Source organism: Oenanthe melanoleuca, chromosome 4A, assembly GCF_029582105.1.
Source record: "Oenanthe melanoleuca isolate GR-GAL-2019-014 chromosome 4A, OMel1.0, whole genome shotgun sequence".
NCBI classification, from domain to species: domain Eukaryota; kingdom Metazoa; phylum Chordata; class Aves; order Passeriformes; family Muscicapidae; genus Oenanthe; species Oenanthe melanoleuca.
In genome coordinates this window covers 17,493,490-17,519,577 of record NC_079338.1, presented here as the reverse complement: position 1 = coordinate 17,519,577, position 26,088 = coordinate 17,493,490, and the positions used below count along the sequence as shown (strand labels likewise).

Below are 26,088 nucleotides of genomic sequence, written 5' to 3'. Positions count from 1 at the left end.
AAATTTAAACCATTTAAACCTTACAGTCTAAAACATGTTGGGGAAGTAGAAATCAATGGAAGTTTGTTGTTCTAAGAAAACAATTCTGAGGAGTCCTAAACTCTTTAGGAGTTCAGTTTGTATTTGCATGCAACTGTGTGGTAAATTCTTTGGTTGTAGGAAAAAAAAAAAACAACAAATGGAGAAGCTGTGTGGTTTTTCTGTGCACTGCTCCCTACAGAATGAAATTAATCAGTTACCTGACTTCCACTTGGAGTTAACATTATTGCTCGTTATTTAACTACGACAACAACAAAAAAAAACAACAACAAAAACAACAACAAAAAAAAAACAAAAAAAAAAACCAACAACAACAAAAAAAACAACAACAACAAAAAAAACCACACACACACACAAAAAAAAAAAAAAACAAACAAAAAACTAACAAACAAACAAACAAAAAAAAAATACAAAAAACAAACCCAGATTTTTTATTGTTCCAGAACCTCAGCCCGTTCTGAACTCTGCAGTTCATCAGGGGCATGGACTACAATGATCCAGATCTCAAGGTCAGGAACATAAAGACCTGAGTGAAGCAGTAATTTCACACTGTGTAACAGTCTCTGAGAATACTGGCCCCTGACACATCAAGCCATGAAGAAAACCAACCAACTTTCCTTTTTGATTTAAAGAGTCTAAGTTTACTCAAAGGTGTTTTGTTATCCCCCAAAGTTTTAGAGCAGTATAACCAGCCTTTACCACTTGTCAACATTTAATAGCTTACACCCCAATGATTGATTTCCTTCAATTGGCATTTTTCCTCCTCTCCAACCCATGTATTTAGCTTTTAGGTGCAGCAGGTTGACAAGGCATCTATCATGGCTCAGACTCATGCAGAAGCATTTCTTTTTCTGCAGCCCTTTTTTCTTTGGTCTTCTGCTGCATTCTTTGTTCTGTATGTTCCCAGGTTCCAGCACAGGTTTGTCCTGTTCCTGCTCTGTGCTCTGCATTCTGCACTCTGTCCTTGCCACCCTTCCCTTCCCAGGGAGTTTGGTTTATTTGGAGAAGGAAGCACCTGTATAAATGTTTTTTTAGCTATTAAAACATCTTTAAGATATACCTGGCTGCCTCCATTTAAAAATATCATCACTCAAGACAATATAAAATTGGAACAGGAATTTTCCTGCTCAAAAAGTTGGTAAGTATAACAGCTACTTATTTAATTCTGATATCTGAGTGCAAATGATATGCACTATGTTAAATGTACAGTGCCAGACATTCTGAGAAAGAGATACCACTGGAAAAAAAAAAAATGGAAGAAACATCTGTTAAGGTCTTTCAGTGAAAACTTATCCCTGAAGACCTGAAGTGTTCTTCCAAGAGGGATAAATTAATTCAGCAAAATACACAGCATGGGTTACCTGCAGTCTCTTCAACTAATAGAGAAGTCTCAGGGCCTCACAAACCTAAGGATGAACTTAAAAAGTAATAATTTTGGGGTTTAATCAGAGCTTCATCTCTCTCAGATTGTGGAGACATGGAAAGAGAGAGGCTGCATAGGAACAGCACAGAGGCAGGAGGAGGGAAATCCTCCAGCAGCAATCTTTATTCCTCAGAAAAGCTGCACTAGACAATGTTTTTAAGATATTTCTTAATAGCTAAGCCCCACCTCCTGTCTAGGAAGACAATTAAGAATTGTCTTTCATCTCAGTGCTGTTTGGTGAGGGTAGGAGTGACACACAAATTACTGCAGAAGCTGCTGACTTGAATCATGCCTGTTTGCAAAAACTAAAATCTGCTAGAGTAAAGCACCACTAATGGATTCGTGGCCAACAGAATAAATATCACTTGCAAGTAAACCAATATTTGAGGAATATGTGAGGAAAAACTTTTTTACCTAAAGGAAGAGACTCCTTCAATTTCTGCCCATCTTGCAGCTCCCTTGGGAATTTCCCAGCTCCTTCTCTCAGCTCTCTCTAGGTTGTTCTAGCACGTGCCTTTATTCCTTATAAATATTGTTTTATCTTCTAACTGAAGGCAAAAAATCCTCTTTTTTTTTTTTCCCCTCAGTCAGGATGAGTGCTACAAAACTTGACAGAGAAGTTGCCTGCACAGAGTGCTGGGCTGGCTTATTTCACAGTGGCCAGCAAGAGAGATTCATTCCTTGGAAGGGGAGAACAGCATTTTTCCATTAAGTGAACTCTTGTATAATACAGCAGCACATCTCTGCTTCTTAGAGTCCCCACAACTCTTGCTCTCCCTGTTTCCAACTGAGTTGTTTACTTTCTCTCAAATCCTCAGCTTGGCAGAGCTTGTGAACAGCCTGCCACGCTGCTGAGCACAGTGCCACAAATATGAAAGGAAGAAGCAATTCTGAAGGAAGCACATCTGAAAGGAGGAAGATAAAATAGTGATGGCACGATTATTTTTATTTTATCAAGTTGCTGTAAAAGTGCCAAGCCCAGAAGCTGAATGCTTTAGCTGTGTTCTGAAAAGAGAAAGCCAGCAAACTTCCCTCTCACGCTGCTTCTCCCCACAAAAAAATAAAATATAAAAATGTTCAGATGTTCCCAAGTCACAACACTTGTAAATCCTGAAATAGAAAGAATGAAACAGATCATAAATCATCCTCACTTAAATAGACAGAGATCTGTGTGTTAGGCACATGTATGAAAGCAGCTAAAGAAAAAAAAAATCAGAATTCAAAAGAACCAAGAGCCTTGTTCTCACTGAGACCTGACTGACCCAAGCATCACCTCCCAGGCAAACCAAAACAGCACAGAAAAAACAGGAATCCACTGTGGATGGCAAAGATTTCATGGATCTTGGACTTGATGAGCACAGAGATCTTCTCCAGCCTAACTGATACTGTGAAATGATCCTTAAAATCCAAAAATGAAACTTGGAAAGGAGAAAATTTTAACTTGTGCATGACAGGGGATCACCGCAAAAATCAGGTTTTCTTATAGGAAAATAACTGTGAGAATTCAGAGAGTAAAATATAAATATGATATATTACCAGATAAATAAACCAATACTAAAAATGTCACCACAGTGCAAATACTTTGGTAATAAGTAATTAATTAATCTGGTAATAGCACTTCAGATTAGGATATTTTCCTGAAAACCTTTAACTTAAAATCAGCACCTCAAACTAATCTTGCCCATGGCAATGACTGACAGAGGAAGTTTCCACAAATGGTGACAACCTGAGTATTTATGTGAATTTTTGCTGAAGAGTGAAGAGGAATTTAGAATTGAATCCTGAGGGAGAGCAGCAGCACAAAGAGAGGGCATGACAAATAAAACAAAAAATAAAAAAAATAAAATTTCTGCCTGGGTTGGTAGTTTACACCATCTGTACTGCAGATATATAGTGAAATTCAGGGCTTTACAAAGCACTGTGCAAATTTATGGATTTCAAAACAAAGCACTAGAATATGCATCTTTTCAGGGATGATGAATTCTACTGCAAACACCAACCACTGTCAGACTGTTTGCAACATTAATTCTTTCCTGAGTCTGGGAAACTTCTAGTATCTGTTGGAGTTAGAGAAGCAGCACAATGCACCACAATTAATTGTGGTATTTGGGAAAACACAAAGGCATTTCAAAACAAAGCCAAAATGTGAAGTTTTGCTGATCATTTTCCAAAATCTAGATGCTGATCTGCAGCACCAACACTTACTGTCTGGAGCATCCTTTTCTAATGACATTTTCCCTAATTTAGCTTAATAAGCAACTCAGAACCAGTTTGTATTCATAACAGCATGGAAGAATTCTGTAGGAGCCTTGCAAAGGAAGAAGTTCATCCTTAGAAAGAATGAAAAACTGAAAAACTCCCTTCTTTCTTCAAGGCAGAGTTAGCTGCCAACCAAAACCATTCTATTTTCCAAGAAAAGACAAATACTGTATTATAAAAATCCAATTTAAGTGTATTTTTGAGTTGGCACATAGATTCTGCTGTGTCCTTCAGCTCCAAGCAGGCAGAACAGAGGCTGAAAACACCATTCCAGTGGCACCAGCTTTTTGAGACTCCCTGTGATTTGCCTCCAGCTGCAGCACAAACCTGTGATGGACAGGGACAGAGGGACAGAAACTGCTGGAACTCCTGTGGGCTGAAAACCAGCAACTGCTCCTGCTCTGCACAAATCTGAAATATGAAACACGAAGAAAAAGGGATCTGGAGGAAGATCTCATTTGTTGAGCTAATTGTGAGAGGGGCCCTGTACACACCTGGGTGCAGATCAGGGGATTCCCAGCTCAGCACCTCAATCTGCACCCAAAAGCTGCCAGAACAGGAAAACTCCCCCCAGCACCATTCATTTTTCACTACTCCTCTATTTTGAAATCTCTTTGAGGTGAAGAAAGCCAATAAAATCTCAGCAAGAAGCCCTGAGCAGCTTTGCTGCCCAGTGAGGCACAGCCTGAGGAGGGAGAAATGTCCATTTTAAAGGGCAGAGCTGCCCTGGGCTGAAAGGACTTGACCAGGGCACCCTGAGGGCACAGCAGCACCTGCAGGTCCCTGTCTCCTTGCAGGAGCCCAAACCCACTGCAAATGCTGGCTCTGATAATCTCCCCTCCTTGTTTGCTGGATTCTCTCTCAAAGGCAGATGGAGAGAGCAGTGCTGTTAATCTCATTTGGGGTTGAATGAGTCCAGAATACCCATTACCCCATAGGCACTGGGGCACCAAGCTGGAGCATTTCTGCTTTATATGCAACAATTTTCAGCCAAAAAATTAATCAGTCCATAAAATATCCTTCAAGAAAAACAACTGATTTCACAGAAGAGGAGCTGCCAGAGAGGGTGAGCAACCTGGCAGCCCAGAGCCACCATCTCACCCCAGACACAAAACAATAATCATATAAATTAATGGACTGGTGAAATCCCACATTTCAGGAAAATAATTCTTTTCATCACTTAAGATGTGTGAGGGTGTTCATTGGGAGCCTTAATGGCATTTATGAATAATTTGTCCCCCAGCTCTGAGTTTCAGCCTCCATCCTTTGTGACCAACAGTAAAATATTCAGTGTTACAGAATCACAACTGGATGAAGCTCTGCAGGTGAAAGTCACAATGCACTGATACCTCCTGCTGTTATTGCCAGGGACAAGACTTTATGGCTCTGGTTGCTATTCAGAATGAAAATTTGTGTCAGTAATTCACCAGGATGTTCTTAAAGTTCACACTTTAAAAAGAAAAAAAAATGTCAACCAACCAACCAAAAACACCACCAGCAGGAAAAGATGGTTACAAGTTTCCTAAAAACAGTGTGGGAAAGAAAACCTCAGGAGATCAACTAAGAGTTGACAACCCAAAACTTCCAAAATCTTCCCCTCAAACCCTCTCCATACAAGGATCCTCGTGGAAGCCAATCCCATTTTTAAGATTTAAAGCACAGCACCAGAAAGATTTTATTATGTTCACGTTTTCCAAGGGCTTTTCAAGCTGCTCTTCTCACTCCCAGCTGCATAAACCCCTGTGCTGGTGGAGCAGTGAAGGGGATGGATCTGCTCCTGCCTCCCTTTGCAGCTCAGGAGGGCACTGCCTGAGGGACACCTCACTCAACCACAGCAAACTCATGTTCCCCATTTGGAGATTTATGTGAGTTGAGCACAGCTCACAGCAAGTTCCAGTCCAATGGCATTTAATGATTTTGATACTCAGGGTTTTCCCCTAAGTGAGGAGGAGGTCTCTGCTCCCTTGGCAGCGGGGAGGAAAGGATTCTGAGCATCCCCATGGAGAACTGGGCACCTCAGAGATCTCATCCTCATTCCCTGAAAGCAGATTTGCTCAGGCACTGACAGGGCTTCGTGCATCTCCAAAGACAAAGGAGTAGCTGTTACCTGCCCTTGTTAAACACTGTCCCTGCATGTGTCACTGCACGTGTCCCTGCTCGTGTCCCTGCTCACCTCCTCCAGCCCAGCATCAGGAGCAGAAGTGCCCAGGCTGCCCTGAGCAGCACAGCTCCCTCCTGCAGGGTTTGGGGTACCTGGCTGGGGTGCAGGTGATGCTCTACAGCTCAGCCCCTGCTCCTCCCACCAGTTCTTCCCTCTGCAGTCTGCAGTAGCAACCCTGACATGCCAGAAGCAAGAGGAAAGAGAAGATTTACCAGTGAGAGCCAAAGGAATGAGGCAGACAACATCACTGGATAAAAAGGAAGAGATATTCTACAAGAAGGAGTTAGAAACCATTTAAATATTGCAAGGAGGACCTGGAGCCTTTGCTAGAGGCTGATTTTGCATGTTGCAGCTGTGGGAGGGATGTGTGACAGGGATGGGCACAGCAGTGCCTGGTGCAGCCCCAGAGCTCCCCCAGAACTGGCTGGGGAGGCCTGGCTGCTCTTCATTAACTCATGAGAGACTCTCTGCTGGCTCAGATTGAGAGGCTTTTGTCATGGAATCACAGTTTGGTCTGGAAAACACACAGATAAATGAAATGGGAATTATTTTCTGCTTTTGTAAGTCTCCCCTGCTGAAATCAATAGTGAATTCAGTGCTCACAGCTCTGTGTGCCTTCTTCTTTTTGTCCTTATTTTCTCTGAGTGACTTTTCAGCTACATCAGCCACTGACCTCCACTGCCATGCAAAACTGGATCTTGAAAAAATGTTTTATATATGTATAAAGTCTGTCTGAAATCTTACTAGATTAATACAAATAGAGTTCTTGATTTAATTAGAATTAAGTTTTTATTTGCAAACATCCTGCAATTACCTTTTTATTTTACAGCTGAATACTCCCAGTGGCCTGCTACAGGCTGATATACTGGTTTATGAGTGGTGGGTTGGTGGTGTTCTATTCACATTAACTGGAACCAGGGGAAACTATCAACAGACAAGAAATTGATAATTCCCCTTCCCACTGAGTCACCTTCCAGAGCTGCACCCTGATTTCTGGATACATTATTTGTTCAGGAGCTCAGGAGTAGTTAGTGTGTTTTCTTTTCTCTTAAGTTTCTTAATAAAATGTTTTTTTTTCATTCCTGCAGATACTCAGATCACACCAAAACAACTGTCTGCTTCCAGTTGGCTTCAAGTTTGAGAGGCCTCCATTTGAAGAGATAAAGTATCAGGTTTGAAGACTGGAGTGTTCAAAAACACTCCAGATATTTTTGCAGGCAATTCTAATTGCACTTTGGATCCCCACACCTTCTACTCTGATCTGGTCTTTCATTACTGTGTTTTGTTTTAATTTTATCAAGTCTTTTGTGTTAGCACTCATGATTACAATTGAAGTTCCATTAAATAAGAAATATATTCAAGGAATATTTGAATTTACTAAGGCACCAAATAAAATGGGAATATTTTAAGCACACAGATGCTAAATACTGAATATAACCTGGGTGTGAAAAGACTGAACAAATCTGTTTAGTGGCTAGTTTCTACTGAAGACACCAAACCAGAATAAAGCTTTGTTTTCATTCTGACTTTGACTGGCTTTGAGTCCTAAAGGCTCAAGCTGTGACCTAAGCAAACAGAGCACACCAGGGCTCCATGAACAATAATTCAATAACCATGAACTGTGGGAACAAAATTTGCACAGAATTCTTATTAATTGCTTCTCCAAATATTTAACCACAGTTGCTAATATTTATTTTTAATTTAAACACTTTTTATAATTAAAAAAAAAACAAACCTATTTTAATTTTGAATGTTTTTAAAGCCAAGATCAAACCACAAGCCATATTGCAATATATCTCACTTGTCAATAAAATGAGTGCCTAAATAAGTACCTTCAAGCATATTTATCAGAAGTGGAGCAGCAAACGTGGTTGGATTATGTTTTTTATTGGCAGCTTTTTGCCTGTGAGCAGGAGGTGAGGGGAAGAAGGTGAATTGCCAGCTCCTCTAATAAGACATCTCTGTCAGAGGGTGCTTGGAGACTTTTCTGGCCAGAAATGCTCAGGGGAAAGCCTGGCTGCAGATTTGGGCTCAGGACCAATGAAAAGAACAAAAAGTGCTGCACAAGGCTGTGCCTGCATCACTGGGCATTTGGAGGCAACAAGAATTACATGACTTGATTTACTTTACAAAAACTGATTAGTAAAACCCCCTGTGGATTTCTTAACTATACTGTGGAGGGATATAAGATTAGTGCAGCAATTCCCATCATCAAACGTATTTACTGCTAAAATATTGGATTAGTGATGTTGTTATCCACTGTTCCAAGATTATAAAGTGATTCTTTAAAATTGAGCAAAAAAACCCCCTACACTCTATCATTTGTAATTAGATTTGAGTCTGAGTGGTTTTGCCTTCCTAGAAAAAGTAATTTTGCTAAAAAAAAAATAAAATAAAATAAAAATGGACTGTGCTCTGCACACAAATAAAGAGAAAATAAAACTATAGATTCAGAAGAATCCTCTTCTGCTTCTGAGACACAAATTGTTGTATTTGGATCTTGTTGTGCTGTGGAATGTTCCACCTTTACACCAGGGGGTAATAAAGCCTTATTGGTGTGAAATGCAGTTTATTTTAACACATGGGTGTGCAAATCATCATCCTCAGACACCCAGCCCTCCCAGAGAGCTTTGAGGAGAGTTTCTGAACTTTGTCTCCATTTCCACTGACAGCATGAACTGTGAAGGAGGAAGAGCATGAGGAGCCTGGATAAATTAACGTGTTCATTAAAGTAATTATGCTACATTTGGGCCAGGAAGATTAATGCAGCTGTATCCTGGCTTTTTAGCCATTATCTTCAGCCACTAAAAGCACTTGGAGTTCTTACAATTAATAAACAAATAAAAAGCCACAGCACTAACATCACCTTCTCACATTTTATCCTGTTGAACACCTCTAGGAACCACTTGTATGAAGTATTTCAGAGAGACATATAATAGTGATGTAGGAGTCACAAAAAACCCCAAAAATCTGAAATATTCTGCAACAGAAGAGTGGGAGTTCTGTTGTACCTGCCATGCTGGCAAACCTCACTATTTGCCACTACTGCAGTTCAAACTTAAGCACTGTTCCTTTTCAGTGAGAAAATGGTAAATCCCTGTTGTCCCTTTCTAGATTTATCTTCCCAGTAATGATTCCACATCTCCCTGGGCAGCCTGGTTCCAGTGAAGAAATTTAGTGAAGTTTTTCCTGCCACCTCATCTAAACCTTGGCAAACCTTTAGGACATTTCCTCTCATCCTCTCAGTTGTTACCTGGGAGAAGAGGCCAATCCCACCTTGCCAAAGTCTGGAAGAACAATTTGTTCCTGATTCAGAATCATGGTGACCAATGTTTTGTGTCACTGCCACAGAAAGTTCAGCACCAGCAACCTCAAAAATTCAAACAATCACAAATTACTTTGATTTTAAATTGTCCTGTTTATAATGGACTGTAAATTTAGAGGCTATAAATACATAATCTTAACTGCAGTAACTCTGAACAGCCTTGACAGGGTTTATCAGCTAAATGTTTAATCAGGCAAAGCAGCAGAAAACACAAGCACAGGAATACATGGTATTTAGCATTTAAATAAAGCTTGTAAACCAATGACAAGTCTATTTGGGCAACTACTCCCACACATGTTCCTTATCTGCAAAGGTCTTGTCCCAAATTTATCAGAATGAGTCTCTCATACTTTATTTTCCAGGCAGTACCATCAGTTTCCATTCACTGGGTTCACAGAAAGAGATGCAGACAACTGCAAGTTAAAAGGCATGGCCATGAAAAAAAAATAATTCCTGCAATGTCAATGTCATACTGCTCTGTGAGCTTAATAAACCACAGCCAAAAACCCTGAAAAACACAGCTGTGAAATCAAGAACAAAAACCCCACCACACAGAAGAAATGAGCCTGACAAATCACTAAAGCTCTTTTTTTATTTTTATTTTTATTTTTTTTTATTTTTAAATTAATTGGAAAGCTGTTTCAGAATTCCCAGCAAAACCTGGCTGCTTCCAAGGTTTTTATTGAGTCTCTCCCTTGTGTGCAGTGGAGAGGGATTCAAACTTTTGTGCAAGTTACACCTTTTTTGTACAGAGGAATTTGCTTTACTCATGGTTCATTCCAGCAGCTTTTAAATACATTTCTCCTCCTTTTAGAGCTGGGAACCATTTGCTTTATGAGCACCATTTGGATCATTTGCCTGTTGCTCATAAAATAGACAAAGCTTTTATCCATGCCATGAATTTTTACTCACTTTATACAAAATACCTAAGGAGGGATTTGCAGTGGCCAGAATTACATCCATGAAAGAATTAACAACTAATTTAATTTTCTGCTACAATAATGGTTCCAGCAGTTTTTGATTTTGTTGATTTCATTTCTTCTCCCCAAGAAATAAAAAAGCATAGTGGTGTTAGCTTCTTTGTATGTATTTGTTTCAGAAAACAGACTATTTTTTTAGTAAAAGAGAAATAAGAATGACAAAAATATTTTATGAATTTTTATCTGTGTGGTTATTAAGTAAAGCTGTTGCAAATACAGTTTTCAGAAGCAATGAAGCAACATGGGGATGGTCCAGCAAGAACAAGGATTCCCATCAGCACTGGGACAGTGCAAAGGAATATTCCTTCTACAGGATTGCTGGCAAAAATCACACAAACCACTGAGGAAAAGTGGCTGTAAAATTCACCTCTGTCACCCACATTCACCCACCAAATGCCAACCACAGGATCAAGCTGCTTCAACATCTCTCTCAACTCTGAAGCCAAAATCCCCCAAAGATCCCAAAGATCTGAAATCCTGCACATAAAGCATTTATAATAAACAACTTGCTCAAGTTTCTATTCAAACCCATTCTGTGTTAAGAAAGATTGCATATTAATATCCATGTTTATTTATTGCTTTTTGCATGATTAATTATTGCTTCATTCTTGGTTAAGTTCTCATAAAGTAAAAGGCTGATCTCTCAAAATAACAAACATCCACCACTTCATTTCTGCACCAGATGCTCACAGTTGATTGGCACACCAATAAAACTACCAAAGTAGTTCTTTTTTGTCAAGTTCTGCAAAAAAATTTAAGCACATATGAAGCACAAGCTGAAGGCAAGGTAATGCTGGCATTACTTGCTCAGAAAAAAATCAGACTTCAACTCAAAGAGCACCACTAACAGTCTGGGCAGCCAAAAACCAAAACAAATCATTTTGATATGTGAGAGAAGAACCACAGAACAACTTGCAGGTGATTTCCATGAATTCTTACAGAAACCATCACTGCAGGAAAAAAGTGATCAAAAACGTTCCAGCCTACCTGTGGCTGAGTCCAGGGCTCCAAGGTTGTTTCTTTCAAAGGAGTTTGTGGCCTTCCCACTTCCTTTGTGTGCTTTTGGGAGAGAAAACAATGAGTTTGTCAGTGTTCAGCATTAATTTCCCTTGAAGGAATAAAACAAGTACAAATTCCTCACAATCAATGCATCAGGACTGCACACATCTGGAATAGGCTGCTGGTAATTTTTTTTATTTTTTCCCAGCTAAGTAATTTTATAGAGTTGCTGTATCTTTCAAGGTGTGGGGGTACACACCTTCATCTGTACCTACAGGTTAAAATTCACCCAAAAAAATGAAATTATTTGCCACCAGAGTAAGGTTCAGCAGCAGAAATTGAGAGGGAACCCAACTCTGGTTTCTCTGCTGTTTCCTGCCCAGGTTGTGTTATGCTCAGTGTAACTTATATGGGTGAATCAAAAAAGGAATTTATGGGGAACACTTTTACAAGCTGCATTATTTGGATGTGGAGTCATGTTTTCAGATGAGAGCACTTGTCTTTCCTAAATCTTCAGAGCTTCCCACCACTTGGAATGTTTTCAGAACAACCACCCCAAACCAAAACTCCATATAATCAAATATATTAAAGTGGTCTTCAAAGAAGAAGACCTCTGATCCTTCACACTTCCTTTTTTTTACAACAACAAAACATCCTGCAATTACTTATTAACCTCTAATTACTGCAATAATAAATGCATAAGATTTTTGTTCACTGGGAGTGAGCATTGAAAAGGATGTTGGTACCTTTTCATTTTCTCCATACATGTTTCCTCTGAGGGAATTTTACACATTGTTATAAAGGATAGAAATATCATATTTCTTTTCTCTCTAAATTTTTGTTCTGTCATAAAACAGAAACATTGGCATTCACAAGACTAGAAAAAAAAATTCCCTGCTGAAATACTTTTGAGTAGTACCAGGATTTTCCTCCTCCTGAAATGCAGCTCTGATGTACTCCCCTTTTAGCACTGCCTTTGACAATATCTAATACAAATATCACATTATCCAGGTCCCACAGAGTGATCTAAATGCCCATGGAGACTGCAAGGATTGACAAAAAAAAGGAGAGAGATGCCCTTGTATTTTTTGTCATTTACAACAAACTATGGCTGCTTAAAAGGAGGAATTGTTTTTTTAAAATACAGAATTTTTGGGCAACTTCAGCTTGCATGGAGCATTCACTAGGCTTCTGTCAAAAAAACACCTTATTAAATGGCAATTGTGTTTTGGCAGGTTGGATTGCCTGTAATAATAGATTACAAGCAATAATTTTTACCATTTTTTGTTATCTTGTATTTTGGGGTAGCAATGGAATATGATTCATTCTTGAAATAGAACAATAAGTGCATTTCAAAAGAAATCACCACAGATTTAGTGAATGCTAAACAGAGTTAAAATGAATGCATCTGGAAAGGGAAGGTTGTGTTTTTCATGTGTTCAAAAGCAAATGTAGTCTACCTTGTAATCTTGCTTTAATCATCAGCCTTCAAAGGGACCCAAACACACAATGAAAATTATTAAACATATCAATGGTGGAGCTAAAGATACCATAATAATTCCACATGGGCCAGCCTGCCAGGAACTGACGTTAAAAATCACATTATTTCTTAAGAAATAACTTTTCTTGGCATTTCACACCAGCTCTTTGTACAACATTTGTCCACTCAGAAAGCACAGAGGAAAAATGGATAAACAAGAGCATGATTATAGGAGGAAAAGGCATTGAGGTGATACTGCATTTAAAGTGGTTGAGTAACTAAATTTTGTTCTAAATCTTAGGCATGGCTTAATGAAGGCTCAAAGAACTGCTCCTAGCACTCAGCCAGCTCCTCCTGGATGGATAATTGACCCCAAGATGAACCAAAAATTACAAAAGTGTAAAAACTTGTGACAAGGATCCATCTGGGATTAGATTTGGGTGTAGCCCCAGCCAGGCTCTTGCACTGCCCAAGGAGAATCCTTTCAATAAATTCCTATTTTATCCCTTCTGCTCTGCCTGGTCTCTGTTCCAGGTCAGCCTTTCCAAAAACACTGTGGTTCAAGCACTGAGCAAGGCAAAAAAACCCCAAAAAAACCCCCAAATAATTAAAAAAAAAAAAAAAAAACAAAACATGGAAGCACAGAAAATCCTGCTGGCTGAAAAGGTTTCCTTTATCTCAGTAATCCTTGTTGTCCCTCTGGGAAATGCAATAATTTCAACTGTTCCCCAAGGCCAGGCAGTCTTGTCTACTTACATCAGGTTCAATTTTCAGGTATTTTCAATATGAAAAAGGTTTTGGTTTGCTGAGCCATCATCCAGCCAGTCCCATCAGTCTTCCACCTGACCACCCAGAAATTACCCTGATCAATGGTTTAGCAATCAATAAAGTCCAGCATAATAACCAGGTTGTAAAAAGACTCTGCACAAAATATTTTGCTGATATTTGGAATTTTTTTTTGCCTGGTTGTAACAGCCAAAGAAAGCTTTAATATTTAATCAAAGCAGTTATTAAATATTTTTAAAGTAGAAAATGAAATTCATCATGAATATTTTCTGTTGTTTATTAGGAGCAATAAGTTAACAAACATCTAATTACTTATGACAACTTGACAGGTAATATCCAGGCTTCCAAAACCTACCAGAGAAAATGAACTGTAAAACAGATTTGAGAGGTTATGAAAGTGGTTTAAGTCAGATATCATTTTTGTCCTTAAAGGAATGATGGATCTGGAGTGGTCCCCACTCTGAAACATGAGGGGAGAACTTTGGTGCATCTGAGATAATTCAGACTGGTTAGGTTTTATTCTAATACTGAATATTGGATTTGTTCAGCTGGATAGATGTCACCATCCTGTTTCTCTATTGACAAGTTTTTGCTTTTCTTCAAAGCAAATCTTGAATTAGAGTTAAAAAGGAAAATAAGAAGTTACAACACGACAGCTTGGGTTTACCTATTCTGATTTCTGGAAAAGCCCTAGAATTATCTGGGCACATACTACCACCAGTAATTCTAATGGTTATTGATTACTGTGAGCAGCAAAAGCAGACTGGAATTCCAAGATAATACCATGCATTTTTCTGTGGTGCCTCAGGAAACTGCTACAGCAGCATTAAAACTGTCTGACTCCAAGAGTCCCACTCCTGCACTTTGCAGCAAAGTTAAAAAAATACTGTATGAAACAATCTTTCAAGCTGAAAACTTGTGTGGCTTGAAGTGAAATTTAGGAAACAAATAGCAAAAGGCATTTAGTGAGCTGTATCATATAGTTGGGATTGCAAATGTTTTATCTGTTCAGGGCAAATTCTGTCTGCCAAAAGCCACATTTTAAAGAGGAAGTGCACTCTCTGCTATTTTTCTGTTGCATATTTTAATCAGGAAATCAGGTACACTGATTTTACTGTCCTTTGCAGTGAGACAGAGGAGCCCTGTAAGCCTGAGGAGGAGATTATCTCTATTACCAATGCCTCCCTCTTGTCTAAATTGGTTTCAGGTTAATTGGATCCCTGCAGTCCTCTCGATCCTTCAGGTGAACAGATGGGTTAATTTTAGTGACAATAAGTATGAAACAGATTGCTAAAACAAATTATTCTGATATTCATATATTTATATATAAAGAAAGCCATAGGACAGCAGAAATGAAGATGTCCTTAAGGATTCCCATGGGAAGGGTTTTGCTTTCTGCTCAAGAAACCAAGGCCTGCCTTTTGCCAGAGGCCAGAAATACAAATAAATATTCAGATAAGGATCCCTTTGTGGAGGGGTCAGTGAGGAACCCACAAGTCTAGAGCCTTGATATGCAATTTAGGAGTGATAGGAAGCAGCAGCTTTCCAGAGCAAACAGCAGCCTGGAATCACCACTGAACTGCTACAGTGATTTCTTGTGCTGTGCCAACTGCAGCTCCATCTCTGGAAGTACCAAAATTCCCTGGGATCTGCATCCTCCCAGCCATTCCTTGGACAAACAGCCACAATTTAACCCAGCAGGTCTCTATTGGTGCTGCCAACAGGCAGCTTTGCCTGCAAGTCCCTCTTGAGAGGTGCAATAAATCACCCAGGGCACAGCCAGCACCAGGAGGTGATTTCCAGAGGTGCAGCACACCCACAGCTGTCCCTGCAGGGAAATCAGCCCTTGGCTTCACTCATTTCCCCCTTTTGTTCCAGCCCATCCCTGGGCAAAGCTGGTGCAGGGCAGAGGGATGAAGGCAGGCTGTGGGTGTGGGGGGCAGCACACCAGCAATGCTCAGGGGTTTAACAAAGCCTGACATGAGATTTGCCAGATGGTTCTATACCGGATTGTAAAACTTTAAACTAATCTTCATTTAAGAGTTTTAAGGGCTGTATCCCTCTTCTAAAGCCTCTTGCTCTTTTGCCTGGTTGATTCTGGTAAATTATAGATCAGACTTTAGAAAACTGCTTCCATGAACAGCAGCTCCTTAAATCTCAGCTAAACTGAGCAAGAAGATTACATGTTATTATGATGTAGCACAGCAGGATTTTTGTACAGCAAACATAATGATGTAGAGAAGGATAAAACTATCATTCTGCACAAGGAGGTCAGCCACAGAAGAACAATGCTCTTTATACAGCAGCCAAATCCATCCCTACATGGTGAATCTTCACTGGGCAAATGGTTCTGCAAAGAAATCCAAACATAAGCAAAAAAAACTGGATCTGCACTTCAGGATTCAGTGATCCAGCATTGCACCACAAAGGAGATGTCATTAGGGAGAAATTATTCTAAATACTACTAGAAAAAGTATCTGTTTCAAGGGCAATTTTAGGGTAAATGCATCTTGTTGGTTTTATTCAAGGGGAAAGGATTTCCTGTGAATCCCAAGGGATATGTCAGATAGTGTATGCAGCATTAAAAATTAAAATGCTCACTAATCTTACAAGCACATATGTATACTTTTAATTGTAAATCAAATACAGTTCATGTGGAAAAGCACAAAAAGTCACTACACTCATGTAGAAATTCTTCCCACCTGCTATTTGTATTTGCCATCTTATTCACTAACTTCCCAACTAAAATTCCAGTAGAGAGAATTGCAGATTTCAGACACCACACAATGACAAAGTGGGAACAGCAGATAATAAATTCAGTTGTTCAGCAACCACCAGCAGCAAAACTGCAAAAAATCAAGAGACTGAGACCACCAAGTCTGCAAGCTGATACAGGAATTTGATACTAAAATTGTGGTTTATCAATTTTTTTGAACAGGTGATGCAAATGCTTGAGTCTATTCAGCTCAGAGTCAGCAGCTTATTGAAATTGCTCTAATTTTCTTTTCATCTATACTATTCTGAATGCAATGTAGTAATGTCAAATGACTTCCTATCTCTTTTTTTTTTTAATTGAAACATTATTTTCTGCACATGAAAGCTTTTGCCTTAAAAGCAAACAGGTGTGATATTCACAGCCCTGGTCTTTTCAAAATGTCATGCACAGGAATTATACAGATTTACCCTAAAGCTTCCTGTAAGAATAGAAGTAGTTTGAAATCTCCAAGAAAAATGCCTGTGAGAATATGCTAGTGAGGACTGCTGCACAAGTGATTTTATTACAGCTAAATTAGAATCAGAAACTCTGTTATCCTTCTGTTTTATCTTGCATATCATTGCTTATAAACTTAAGCAAGTTTCCCAGATTTCAAATATGATAAATAAATTCTTAATCAATGCACAGTTAAATGCTTTCTGACATAAGAACAGAGGAATTCCCACAAATTCAGATAATCCCAAAGGAGAAAAAAATTATTTCAAATTTTACAAACACTGAGCTTTTTTAGTTCATATATGTAAAAATCTTAGTGCTAATAGCTGATAAAATATGCTTACACTCCATGTTCTGGCTTGAAAGTATTTACATATATAAAACTAATGTGACATTAGATGCTAAGGTATTCTTCAAGTGAAAGGGAAAAAAAAAAAAGAACACAATAACAAACAGCTTGTTCTACCTGCCTGAGCTCTACTTAGCTTTTAAAGAACGAATATAAATGTACACAAATCCATTTTGTGACTCTGATATAAAGCACCGTGTTAAAAATGTAGTACATGGGAGCAAAACTACCAAATTTTATATTCCTGCATATTTCTTGTTCTATCCTGTCATAAAACCAGTTTCTCTTTCTGTAGGTTATTCAGGAAAAACAGCAGAGCCCCTGCCCAGATCCACCTTGTCCACATGTGAGTTTTGTTGTTTTTTTTTTTTTAAGGGCTTGTCATTTCTTTCTCTATGGCATGACTAAGTTACACCTTACAGAAACCCAGCTTCTTATAAAGAACATTTGCAATTTAAATTTCTCTCTCTCTCTGAACATTAAGTCTGAATTGGATAAAGTTGTTAAAAGCTAAGGCTTCCTAGGTTTTTTTACTAATCAAGCAAACCAAAATTACATTATCAGAGTCAGCCAGGAGTGGTGAGGACCTGGTTGCTGGAGAAAGGGCTGGATTGCAATCCCACACACTGGTACAGCAGGGGAGAAGGGCTGACCAACCTCTACACTTCCAGCTTTGAAGTGTGGCAGAACTAAGGAAAATGTGCCACCTTAAATTAGATTTTTCCAGAAAGTTGATAAATAGGCTTACTCATAAAGAGCAGCAAGACTAATCTGCAATTCTCCTGACATTAGACAACATGATCTATAGAAGCCTTGTTGGATCATCAGTTCTTTTCATTTGATGTCATCCTATTTATATTCCTTATCCCCAGCTGTGACTATTCCTCTTATAAAGTATGTTTGATTTTTCTAGTACATATCGTAGCTCTGAGTATATGAAGTAAAATAAAAAGTCAGATTGTTCCTCAGGTGGCAGGAGAACGTCCAGAACAAGCACCCCAACCATAAATAATCCCTCAAGAGATAAAGAAATACGTTGGGAAATGCTTTTATTGCTCCTTATCGTGACTTTGAGTAAATTATTCATCCTCTGTCCAACCCATGGCACAGAATTCAGAGTGGAGGCAAAGAATGTGCCTTGTAAAAGAGAGAGGAGCAGGGGGAGGCAGGTGGGAGTCCCAAGGGTCAGGGGAGGCAAGAGCAGCTCCAGCTGCTCCCAGGTTCATCTGTGCAAGGAGGATCCATCTCCCTCTTAAGCCAAGAATTCTGTGGGCTGGAGCAGCACAGCTTGGGAAGAATATACAGATCTTTTGATACTTCACATATGGTCAGGACAGAGCCCAAAGTCTCCATATATTTCTAGTAAAATCCATTGAAATTTGTATTGCACCAGCAAGAAACTGGTGCCTGTCTCGCTGCTGCTTCTCTCCTTCCCTTGGACTGCTCTGCACATCATTCTCCCATCAAGAAAAACAACACAAATATTATTTCTCCTGTTCTTAATGGGAAAAAGCCATCACAGATGCCCATAAAACCCCATCACATTTCCCCCAATACTCCTGTGTTATGCCAAACCCATCCTCACTCTGTTAGAAATCCCTTCTGAAGTTACAGGAAAAATTCTACCTTGATGTCACAGGTTTTGCTGTAGTTTGCTGTCAAGAGAATACTCATTCTATTTCAAGAAGAATAATAAATTTATAACCATTGTGGTTTTTTTTATTTCAGCTAAACATAACAAATAATAACACTACAAAATTATTTCTCTGGCTGACCTACATAATGTGTCTGCTGTGCTGGAAGGAGGCAACACAAAATTCATCAGAAGCCTCAGCAGGCTGGGGAAGCTGCTCTGAATAAAGAGATTTTGGAAGCCCTGACAGGCTGAGGACAAGGTTCACCAGTGCCACAATTTCCCAGGCTCCTGAGAGCCTCCATCCATGGCAGATTTGTGTCCTTGGGCATGGAGCAGGACAGGAGCCTGTCCTGGAAGTCAGGCAGGCTCAGAAGCATTCTCAGCTTGAGGCTCTGTCCTTTGGAGGGTTTATGGGCACACCCAGGGATATTCAGGGAGTTCTTCAACACAGATTGTTATCATTATATTCTAGATATCATTACAAGACTCCTTGGCCCAGATATTGAGTTGGCTTTACATGTTAAATATTAAATTTAGATGTTCAATATTTAATACAAGAATTACCTCTGTTTCCTCTGTGATCTTGTCCTGCTCTGACCAGAGCTTTGCTCAGAGCAGGGTCAGGCAGCAGAGGTCACTTCTCCTGTGGTGACCAGCACTGAGTGTCCCCCACAGTAAATGAAGCCATACCATGAACTGACAAAACCAAAATTCACTTTAAATCACCCTCTTGCTTATCCTGCAGAAAATAATGCATCCTAATGGATTAAGGAAAACAACACCAAAACTGTCACTGCTGTTTCTTACACAGAGCTCTAATAGGTGTTAAGGAAAATGGCAATTTGTTTATTGAGGCAATTGCTTTCATTCTTCCAGATGGCAAATTCCAGGAATAATTTGAGCTTTAAAAATAGATAAGGAGATAAAAAACATCAAGGCATGATTCTGATGCAAGGTGGAGGGTTTGAAAATCTCACATGAGGGATCTGCAATTAAAGATTTGGAATTTATGAAAGCAAAAATCATGGAATGTGGCCATCACTGGATTTACAAACTTTTACACTGAATTCTTGTCCTAGATTAAGCACACATTCAGTGCAATAACACATGGCAGTGAAATCAGGCATAGTAACTGCTTCTATTAAATTACTTTTCCAAAAAAAGTGAGTTACTCTGTCCAGACACAGCAGACTGGGAATAATTTCACTTATAAATATGGTTATGCAAGTCTTGTATGATCATCTCTAATACCTCTGATGTATGTGTTCCCTGAAAAACCATTCTGTTATCTCTGGATTACTGCACTAAATCTCCTGGTGTAAATTCTTCAGGAATTCTTCTTAAGGAATATGAAACATTTCTACAATTTACATGACAGTGACCCTTAAACCTTATCAGATTATGCTCTGTTTTTTCTCATTCCAGTTCCTGCATCTCATAAATTACTCACTGAACTGAAAGATCTGAACTTGCACCAAGTGACTTCTAACAACAGTGGCTCAAGGATCAATGAAAAAAAATAAAAACAAACCAGCAAACAAAAAACAAACCAAAACCCCAAAGCATCAAACCCCACAAAATCACCCAAAATATTCTGTGTCTGTACTCTTTATTTTTACAGACTATTTGATCTTTTAAATTCAAGTATATCTTTGTATTTTGTGCGAATTGAAACGTAATCACTGAGGGAAATCAAACAAAACAACCTAAGGGAGGATTTGTCCCACAATCCTTAAAGTGTTCTTGCCATTTCCATTACAACATAAATAAAGATAAAACACCTTTATTACAAGGATGTAAAGATGTTATGATATATCTCTACCTATCTAAAAGCCTCAGCATTCAAAGGTAAAAATAATATTTTCCCTTTCTTTACTCCTGCAGGCTTATCTCAAAGGGAGCAGCAGGGAAGAGGCTGTGCAACACGTGTTGGCTGCACCAAATGGAATTTTCCAGGCTGTGCAGAGAGGCTGGCTGTGCTCTCTGGAGCTGAGAGCTGCTCAGTGTGAGTGAAGTGGAACTCAAAAACTCAACATCACCAACTTTTCATGCCCTCCAAAATCCCCGTGTCCAGCCCTGATGCAGCAGAGGCACAAACAACCCTCAGCAAGATTCCTGTTGCCCAGCCCAAGGAACCTGTGCTGCCAGCACATTGTGTCTCAGCAAACAAGGGGCTGGAACAAAAAGGAAAATGAGGAGAAGGAAAATGTCACAGCTGCTCAGCCAGTGGGTGCTCAGAGGCACTGCTGATTAATGGATTAACTGAAGAGCCCAAAAAAGACAAACCTTTTGAATCAGGGAATGAAAAGACATTTGTTCTCCTTTGTAGACAAAGGCTGATTATACTAAGGAAATTTAACCACTGCAAACACAAAAATCACAGCTAAAATAATTAATAAAAGTGGTAAATGACATGACAAAGGGAGTGACATGAAAGAGTTCCCTCAAAACCACCTGTTTGTGACACACAGCACGTGCCACAGCTGATGTGAGACAGAAGATCAACAGCAGTGGAGGAAGACTTCTGGAAAGCTGAAGATCAAATAAAAAATGAAAAACTATTTTCTGTGTTAAATATGTATGATAAACATCAACTGCAATACAACAGACCTAATCCTGCCTTGTCCTAAGCTGAGAGTGAGGAATTTTACATAACCTTGCATCTCTCTTGCGTGGGAATTCTTAAGGAAATGTGAATTTTTAGACTCTTTAAACAATCTTAGCAGGGTCAAAATCAGTAAATAGAAGACAGAAAAGTGTCATGTTATATTTCTGTTCCTTACATTCAACAAACCACTTTACAAATTCAGTTGTCTCTCTCCTTGTACCCAACTCATCACACAAAGAGTACAGACTCATCTTTCCTAGACAAAACACCAATAATACAGAATTGATATTTCAACTCCCATTCAGATTATATCGATAAATATATGGCATTATATAACTATAATATCACATTAATTAAAAAAAAAAACAAACAGACAAAATACTACCATGAAAGCAACTTTTTTACTTCTCTACACATTTTTCCTACATTTACCTCTAACTTTAAAGGAATTGTCTACTGTTGAGATTTCACTGATATTTGCTTTAGAGAAACCAGTTGATTTCAGAAAAAATTAGTGTGGAAGAATCTTATAATTTCCTTGGCTCTAAAGGAAATTATACCACTCAATAAAGCTTTAAATAGTTATCTCCTTACAAAAGTTTAATACGATATCTCCACCAGAAATCAGACTAAAAAATGGCAACATTTCCCTCCCAGAAACACATTTGAATTTGATTTTTTTCCTTCCCCTTACTTTCTCAGTCCTTGTGACTATCTCTAGATTAGAAAACCTCTTTAAGCAATTTTCTGCCAACAATTGGCTTCTTTTATCATAAGTTCCCAACCACAAGAGTAGATTCTTTGCTGCTTTAGATCTGCATTTAATTCCACATCCCTTCCTTTCATTGCACAAGCATCCACCTTTATCTACATCATTTTACCTTGGGACATCATTTAACTTGGTCCTCCCCAGCCAGAAATCCTCTCAGACCCTCCCACCAACTTCTGGCTTCAGTAAATTGATTTGCTGTCTCCTCTAACTACCCTCCACAACAAATCAATCCTTTGACTCTGACTTTTCTGAAGCCTCACCTCTTGCCTGTGAGAGGGAAGCTGTAATCACCCTTTATTTGCATTTCTCCGTGGCAATGAAGGAAGATTGATTTAGGATTAAGCTTTTGCCATCCCAGCTGGGTTCAGACAGAGCCAATTGACCCCTCAGCCCTCCCAGTCTCGCTGCCATCGCTTTCCATCAGAGCTGGGACATGGTTGGAACACTGAGATTCTGCTGCCACACACAGAGTTCCTCAAACCCAGCATCCACCACAAGGAAATCCATTTCCTTCTCACACTTTGGCAAAACTTCTTTCCCTTTGCTCCATTTCCCTCACTATTAGAGTACAACAGGAAAAAAAAATCATGAAAGAAAAAAAAAAAACAACAGCACAGTACCTAGGACTTGATCTCAAGTGACTAATGACAGAACCAGTCATGCAAAAATGCTGTTTAAAAGCTCTGTTTTTTAAGAGAAAAGTTTCTGTACCTCAACTATCCAGGCAATAATTAAGACTGAGCTGTTCAGACTTCTTGGAGCAAGCCCATAACTCCATAGGAGTTGGTTTTGTATTCTGCAAAGATCACCACATCATCAGGTGAGTCAGACAGACAGGAAGACAGTGGATACAGATAAGATAACTGTATCTCTCCTACAGAAATATAACAACAAATGGTGTTGTTCATCTTAGAGGAAAGTGAAAAGCAGATCTGTGCACTGACACCCAGGTGTATTTGTAGGTCCAGTAAGTTACACAGTGACTGCTCACAAAATTCTACTTGAAGAAGTGGGGGGGATTAAATTAAATTATTATGGGTTTTTTTTCAGGATTAATCTTGTGCACTGTTGGCTGGAGTGCTGAGCACATCAGGGATTTCACAACATGGCATTGAAGAGCAACAATATTCAGAGCTAGAATAATTAAGACAAAATAGACATGATCTCCAGAGAGCAGTGCAGAACCTTATTTTCCAGCACCTTGAAGCTCTTCTCAGCTGTGGGAGTGAGATCTTTATAAGTGATAATTCCCCCCTATGGCACTTCCAACACATTTTTCATAAACAGCTCACATTTGCCCCTGCTAGTTGTGGTGTACTCTGCAGCTCTAGCAGTGCAGCATTCCTTTGTGCAGATTTGTATTTGTGCACACACTTTGGGGGGAGCTGGCACAGCAGAACCTGTGGGATCACTGACTCACCCAGCAGCTGCTATTCCAGGGATTTACACGGTGTGGAAAGCTGTTCCAGCAGTAATAGAAGCAGTTAAAGGAGGAAAGCAGGAATGTGCTGTCCTGCACTTGCAGAGTGTGTGATGATCAGCTTTCAACTCCACGTGTCAAATAAATAAAATTAGTTTGCTTCACACACAAATCAACTACAAGCTTCATGAGGAAAAGCTCTAAGTTGCAATAGTTTTAACATGAAGTTAAAAAAAAAATTATTTCAGAGAATTTAAAAGAAAAACAAAATGAAAATGCTGGGGTGCTAAGGTCAGCTCCCTAATGCACAGCACACATTCACTAGTGCAAAAAGCTTTTATGGTTTCCTGAGGCTCAACGTGCTCTTTGCTGCTTTTAGATGTCAACAGGTTCATCCTAACTGTGCCCTCAGCATTTGTAAATCACCCCCTTCATTATCAGCCAGGGCTGCACGAATAAACCTGGAGAAGTCAACCACAAACACCCCATCCCTGGCTCAGCACACACCCCTGAGCCTGAAACGTGAATTCCTGAGACTGGACAGGGATCATCTGAGACCAAAAAAGCCTGTGCTGACCCTGGCCTTGTGACCCCAGAGCTGAACCCAGTGTCAAAGTTCCTGACAGGTTCTCCACCAGTCATTAACTGCTCCATAACTCAGGAAACTGCAGGGCTGCTCACAGACTCAGCCCTGGAGCTTGTCCTGCCCCCACCCAGATCCAGGGAAAACCACAATTCAGGGATTTATCAGCTGCTAACAACCCCCAGTCCCTGCTGCCGGGGATAAGTCCCAACTGAATATGTGTTTTCAGGGATTCTTCCAAAGCTGAAAATTCCTACACTGTAGGACTTTGTGAGAGAACAGACTCAGCTCCAGCTCCTGGCCATTATTCTCATTTTTATTCTCATTTCCAGCTGAGCTATCTCCATCTCCAGCACAACAAATCCATGGCTGCATCCCTTCCTCCCTCTCTGACCCTGCTTTCCCAGGCTGGAGTTTCCTGGCAGGCACAGCTCACACCAACACTCACAGATAAGTGTACACACATTTAGGTTTCTCTCATGTAAATAAATGTGACTATTCAGTTGAAATCACCAGCCCATGAGAAAAGTATCTCCTGCAACCTGATTTTTAAACCCTTTTTATGAAGGCTGTATAAAGGTGGCTTTCTTTGTGAGATTCCTACTAATTTAAAACAATGCTATAAAATCCCACACCTGTAAGTATCCCTTTTTTTTTTATTTCTATGGAACTTGCCCTGTGGTATTTGGCAGCATGACAAGCACATTTTGTACAAGTTGTCACCAGGAGACTTGTTCTGGCAGAATAAATTTGCTCACCATAAGCAGGTATGTGCAGAAAAGTCCCACCAGCAGGAAATGGCTTTGTCTATACTCAGTCACAACTGTGGTCACAAAGTAAGAATACATCCAATTTCACTGAAATTCTTTGAAATTCCCCAGCCTGCTGTTCTGTTTGTGTTGGAATAAACCCAAACTCTCAGCCCAGATCAGCTTTCCCAAGGAACTCTCAAAGCTCATCTTTGGTGCCCAATATTTTTATGAAACACAAAGCAACCAGAGATATCTGTAATTTATATTATGTCAGGTGGTACTAGGTGCCAGCCTACCATAAAATATTAATATTTTTTAAGATAATATGGTATATTTTTCCCCTACATGTCAATTTATATCAATCTTTATAGTTTTAGTATATGATTAAAACCCTGATTATAATTAACACCCATCCCTCTTTTGTACTCTATATTTTTTTGATAGATATATGCACTAAGGTTATGAAGAGTCCAGTATCTCAAAGTTAATAAGAAAAATAAAGGACTATACTGAAGTGCTTGATTGCACAAAAACAATTTATTTCAATTATACAACTATTGTGAATTTCAACATCTCAGTTTTTTGGGGTTTTTTTAATATATTTTTTTGTTTAAAAAATTAAGTAAACTTCTCCAGTCTCTCAAAAAATCTAAATGCCATAGGTTCAACATAATTGCAGAACTACAAAGATGCTTTATGATTGACATGACACTAATAGTCCTGTGGGTGTACCTTTATTTTAAGAAAGAATGAAAACTTTGTTTTCTGGTTTTTGTCAGAAATTGCTTGTTGTGAGTTCCTTATTTTAAAAACACATTTGAATATTTTTTTTTTACAGCTTTTGTTTTTCTTTTTGAAGCTGAAGAACTTGTTCAGCACTCCAGACAAAGGACAGCTACTGAACTCCAAAGATTAAATTACTAAAGTAACCCTTCCTGCAGTGAGAGTTGAAGTTCAGATGTTTATTTCATTTCTCTCCCTCTCCCAACCTTTTAGTTATCTATTCCCAGCCATCTGGATTGCCACCATCAATAAAAATCGGTTTGTGCCATCAGGCAGGGGTCAGCATCTTGGAGAGACTCTGCATCTAATGATATAGATTTGCAATTCCAGCTGTGTAAAACACTTAACATGCACATTAGAGCTGTAACTCAGAGCTGGGCTGGAATAACCCACAGGAGAATGGCAGAGCAGGCTGTGCTGCTGGAGATCAGGCTGGGATCCACCTGGGATGTGCCAGCCCAGCTCTGGGAACTGCAGCACTCAGCAGGGCATTAATGCCTGGGAGGTAAAGCAGCTTTCTCT

The 26,088-nt window shown here is 39.3% G+C and overlaps 1 protein-coding gene across 1 annotated transcript in view; it reads right to left on the bottom strand.

Moving 5' to 3' along the window:
- PCDH11X (protocadherin 11 X-linked) overlaps nucleotides 1–26,088 on the bottom strand; it is a 407,090-nt gene that overhangs the window by 212,477 nt on the left and 168,525 nt on the right. The window contains exon 5 of the mRNA XM_056491686.1: nucleotides 11,175–11,246. Within this exon, the coding sequence (XP_056347661.1) occupies nucleotides 11,175–11,246 (72 nt within the window). The remainder of the gene's footprint in view (nucleotides 1–11,174; nucleotides 11,247–26,088) is intronic.